At 39.2% G+C, this 5,302-nt stretch overlaps 1 protein-coding gene across 2 annotated transcripts in view; it reads right to left on the bottom strand.

Annotated features, from left to right (window-relative positions):
• Positions 1 to 5,302, bottom strand: part of TIAM1 (TIAM Rac1 associated GEF 1) — a 149,296-nt gene that overhangs the window by 76,931 nt on the left and 67,063 nt on the right. The window contains exon 10 of one of the 2 annotated variants that reach the window (XM_007447422.1): positions 3,285 to 3,389. The exons of the other annotated variant lie outside the window; for it this stretch is intronic. Within the exon in view, the coding sequence (XP_007447484.1) occupies positions 3,285 to 3,389 (105 nt within the window). The remainder of the gene's footprint in view (positions 1 to 3,284; positions 3,390 to 5,302) is intronic. 2 annotated transcript variants of the gene reach the window in all.

Genomic DNA, 5,302 nt, shown 5'->3' with positions numbered 1-5,302 from the left:
AAAAAAAAAAAAAAAAAAATTTTAATTAAAAAAAATAAAATAAAATGGAGGTGGGTTATGGAAACCAATTAGCCATCAGTGGCCCGATACTTGTTCAGTAACGGACAATAAATCAAATATCTGTAAAATCTCAGAAGGCATCCAAGAACACTGTGTGTTCAGAAACCCCCTGCTCTGGAATGACATTTCATACCAGCTTAATGGCCAAAAGCACGGATTGGAAACCATGGACGTATGCATAGAATTCAAGGGGTCTGTGAACTGGGATGGTGAAAAGGCCTGAAATTTTTATATTCACTAACCTGTAACTGAAACTTAGCATCTCCTTCAATTATAAATGAATGGAGGCAACAAACACGGCAATACGAACAATGCCTGTGACCTTGTCAGAAACAGAAATCACCGTTATTTTTATACCATATCCTAGTTGCTGCTAGGATCTCAAAATACCATTTATGCTCATCACTACTTCAAAACAGTGGCAGGTGTTAGACCTATGCTGGGTCTTGTTATTTAATGAGCTAATAAGTAAGCACGTATATTATCTATAATTTTAAAAATATTTTTGATAACTATTTCAACACAATTAGGCCATAGATAATCCTATGTATTGTATATATTTCATGCAATTGAAAACATTATTCTGATATGGGACCTAGAGGCTTTACCAGGCTGCCAAAGATATCCTAAGAACAAAAATGTTTAAAATCTTGGTAAAAACAGAGGTGCCCGTGAGCAATACTCACTCACAATCTGAACAGTAAAGTGAGTACTGTTTACTTCCTGAGGAATCTCAGAGCTGGAGACCTTCTGTAACAGGGCAAGAAAGAATACCATAATCTCTCTGTATTTTGGATTCTTTTTTTTTTTAAATAATTGTAATTATAATATGTATATAGCAGTGTAGATACAGAGTAAGTGTGGCACACCTTAGTCTCCTATACTGGATGAGACCACACAATGGCCAGGACTTCAAAATAATAAAGGAGTCAATATAATTTCAAAAGGTATGTCTTAAGCATGTACTGTGTGTAAGATATGAAGGACATGGAAGTTGCTTAGGCATGATCCCTGTCATTTAGGACACAAAAGATTCATTAACTCTGAAATGCAAAATATATGATCTAATAGCTGTTCCAGTGTTACCAGCTAAGCACTTTCCTTTCTTAAGTAAGAAAAAGGGTTTTCTCTCCTCTACTCACAAAGCACAAAGTCAGGGGCTTTCCCCATGCCAGAGAAAAAAATAAATCAGCCACTGTTAAAAGTACCCTCCTCTGTGTTAAACTTAGTGATTTAAGTGATGGTTGAAAATGGTCATTTCGTTTTTCTATTTCGTGACATGATAAGAGTGTTATAAAAGCACAGCCTCTCTTATATTTCATTAAAAACACTTAGAGGGACACGAGGGAAGTTTTTAAGATGACAGAAATGTTCTAAATCAGGGGTCCCCAACTGCCGGGCCACGGAACAGGAGCAGTCCGTGGCCTGTTAGGAACCGGGCCACACAGCAGGAGGTGAACAGCAGGCGAGCGAGCAAAGCTTCATCTGTATTTAGAGCCGCTCCTCATCACTCGCATTACTGCCTGAACTCTGCCTCCTGTCAGGTCAGCAGTGGCATTAGATCCTCACAGGAGGGTGAACCCTACTGTGAATTGCACATGCAAGGGGCCTAGGTTGCGCGCTCCTTATGAGAATCTAATGCCTGATGATCTGAGGTGGAGCTGAGGTGGTGATGCTAGCACTGGGGAGCGGCTGCAAATACAGATTATCATTAGCAGAGAGGTTTGACTGCACAGGGACCATAATAAATCAATTGCTTGCAGACTCATATCAAAACCCTATCAGTGAGTGGAAAGTGACAATCAAGCTGCATCTTATGGAGTAGACTAGACATAAGCAACACACTTCAGGTGTCACTGTCTCCCATCACCTCCAGATGGGACCATCTAGCTGCAGGAAAACAAGCTCAGGGCTCCCACGGATGCTGCATTATGGTGAGTTGTATAATTACTTCATTATATACTACAATGTAATAATAATAAAGTGCACGATAAATGCACTGAATGCGCCTGAATCATCCCAAAACCATCCCCCACCCCCGGGTCTGTGGAAAAACTGTCTTCCACGAAACAATTGTCCCTGGTGCCAAAAAGGTTGGGGACCGCAGTTCTAAATTATTACTGTAATGCTGGAAACACAACTGTCTGTATACGTTTGCCAAAACTCATCGAATTGTGTGCTCAAAATTGATGTTTTATTGTAGAGAAAGTAAACCTCAAAAAAAATTGATTAGAAACAAAATTCCCTACCAAATATACTAAATTTTAAATCACGCTTCCCCTTTTCAAAAAGAGACTATTCGGATTTCAATTTTCAGCTCTGCTTTCTGGGGTGAAAGCCTGTCTGAAGTCATACTGTTATCATTCACAGATCCATGGCAAGAAGCTCGGTGGCCCCCAGAGGAATGACTAAGTGCAGAGAAAGAAGAACAAACTCCAAGAGAGGGGGCCTTGCTCCCAAAATGTTTCTTTCCTGGAACTGAAAAAAGCACCCTTTGGCTAACAAAAAAGGAACTTGTCATTATTTTACCATGTTACCATGACAACCACTTATTGAGCATCTATTATGTGAACCATTATCTCTAATCTTTGCGAAATCCTAGAAAGTATTATCACCTCATTTTTTTTTTTTTTTGCCAAGACCACATAATTAGTAAGCAACAGAGTCAATATAAAAATCCAGATCCAGTTCAGAACCCAAGTCCCATAATGAAACTCAAACCCACATAAGTGTGCCCAAGAATCTATATAATAAATACAATTCCAAAAGGCCAGGACATATAAGACATATAATTAGATGGCAGCTTTTTCACCCAACAGGATTTGACCCATCAATTTCAACATGCAGGGAGAAGTCATACAAAATTGGAGTTAGTACTTTTTGTCTGACAACAGCCAGCTCACCTTTGAGTCACCCATTTAAAACATGAGACTGTCAAAGCTACAAGGAAAGCTAGGCATAATAACTAAAATTCTGAGAGTCAGTTCTGGATTTCAATTTTTCATGATAGCACAGCATCGTTCCCTGCATAAACGAAGGTGGCATTTTCACTCTGCAAAAATATTGCGATATGTAAGGCCATCTCCACAAACTTAAGAGCGCTGAATGAGGCTCATTTATTTTAGAATTTGTTCCACTCCACCAACCACAATTAGCATGAGCACACATATAATTTAAAAATAATCTCCTACAGAATGTACTTGGACAACAGACATAAACATTACCAGCTCATAAATGTCCTCCTCGGGCTTTGGCACGTAGTGTTGCATTTTGTTTTCTATTAGAAATTTCAGGCGCAGGTAATGAGCAGAATGATCCAGTCTATGTGCCTGGGACCAAAACAAAAAAAAAAAAACAGAGGAGAAGAGAAAATGTCTTTTCAATAGTAAATAGACATAATTAGTTTTCCACTGAGGTATTGTCACCTATTCCTGAGAATAATGGTGATTTGCTACTGAAGGGAGGTGTAAAATTTCTACACTTCTTAAAAGGTTTACACCCAAAACCAAACTTTAATTTTCATTGAATATATTAATAATATCCCATGGGTATCTTATGATCAATGGAAACAAGAAAGTCACATCCTCACTTCTGCTTATCTCATCCATTAAGCACTTTAGCACTGGGTTTGCAAGAAAACCTATCAGACTCAAAAGGCCTTTAAACATAATTTCCAACATACAAAGGTGATTGGAGAAGTGACAAGAAAGGCAAGGAAGGATTTACAGTGACAGAAGAAAGCTGTGCCCAGGCAAACTTATTTTTTTAACCACATGGGGACACTGGGACAGTTGTTCACAGTTCATTTGCAAGTGAGCTGGTGTACAGACAAGGCATTTGGATTTCAGTCTTATTTATATACACCCCGAGTGAGACTCCCTCCGGGGGCAGCGAAGACAGGCATGTGTCCAACTTTGGAAACACAATGAATGACTTGCCCAAAGAAAACAATTCTGAAGCATTTAAGGATTGAAATTTCCAGGCCTTCACCACTGGTCAGGATGGGTCAAATGATTTTTTTCTATCTAGAAAGTCATTCGTGAATTAACTTTGTGGAAAAGGCAACAGTGGAAACATGGTTTTCTAACTAACATCCTCAATTCACATTCAAGAAGATGCAGAGGAAAAAATGCTCTTCAAACGTTACATGCAAGTTACATGAAAATGTATTGCTAGAGAGAAAATGTTTCCATCAAGTCTTTTTTTAAAGCATCCTTATCTTTTAGAGATTTATCCTAAAACACTAGTAAAGCTATGATGTCTGGAATCTGCTTCCAAAATCATCCAGAGCAGGGGGTGGGAGTGAGTCAGTAAATGGATGAAACATAATTTGATATTATAGAACCTTGGTGATGGCGACACAGAAGTTTATTACATTATTGCCTACTCTTTGCAAACTTGAAATTTTTCATAAATATAAAATCTCTTCACACCAAAAGCTCAACTGATGAGAATTATTTCAAAATAAGTGAAGTTAATTTTTCACTGGTTTAATCCTCTTTCTGTTTACCTTCTTCTACCCGGCCCCAAATTTTAAAGCCAAACTAAGAACATTCTAATAATTATTCCAATAATAGTCATTCAATTACACCTAACAAATTCTGAAGTGTGCCAGATGCTGCGTGAAGCAGTCTTCAGGAGTGTGGGAAGGGGCCTGCAGAACATGGGAGTTGGCGACAGCGATGACTTTGCCTCGTAATTAAACACACATGCAAGACAGGGATCCTGCATTAGAGAAGAGCACGGTTATGGAAAGTAGAAGTGAGTCTATTCTAAACGCCTAGCAGAATGATAAAGAAGTCTTCTACAGTGACTCTCGGGAACCTCCAACGTGTATCCTTTTCTGAGAAATGTGATAGTCTGAATCCCACTGTCCGAACACAGGCACCATTGAGGCAGCACTTTCCTTGCACCTGGCTTTCGGGTTTTTGCTGTCGGTACTGAAAATCAAACGCTCAGTGTCTGCCAGACCCAGATCATTGATGTCAAATAACCAGGGTGGATGGGTAAGCCAGGGAAGCAAAAGCAGGGAGGTTTCAAAGTGTGCTACCTACTGCTTGTCAAAGAGCCACTGAGACAAACAACAAATTAATACTTAGGGTGCTACGATAAGCAAGAAAAGTTTCCCTCACAGAGATAAAAGCTGCAAATGCTTCCCACCGACCTAGATCCCCACTGAAATCTTCAATTAGAAGCAAAATATTTTGTTTCACCATCTGTTTCCAACTGAGGTGGGAGGGAA

The sequence above is a fragment of the Lipotes vexillifer genome, unplaced genomic scaffold (assembly GCF_000442215.2).
Source record: "Lipotes vexillifer unplaced genomic scaffold, Lipotes_vexillifer_v1.1 scaffold689, whole genome shotgun sequence".
NCBI lineage: Eukaryota > Metazoa > Chordata > Mammalia > Artiodactyla > Lipotidae > Lipotes > Lipotes vexillifer.
Note: the sequence above shows the minus strand (reverse complement) of the source record. Positions and strands in the feature narration are given on the sequence as shown.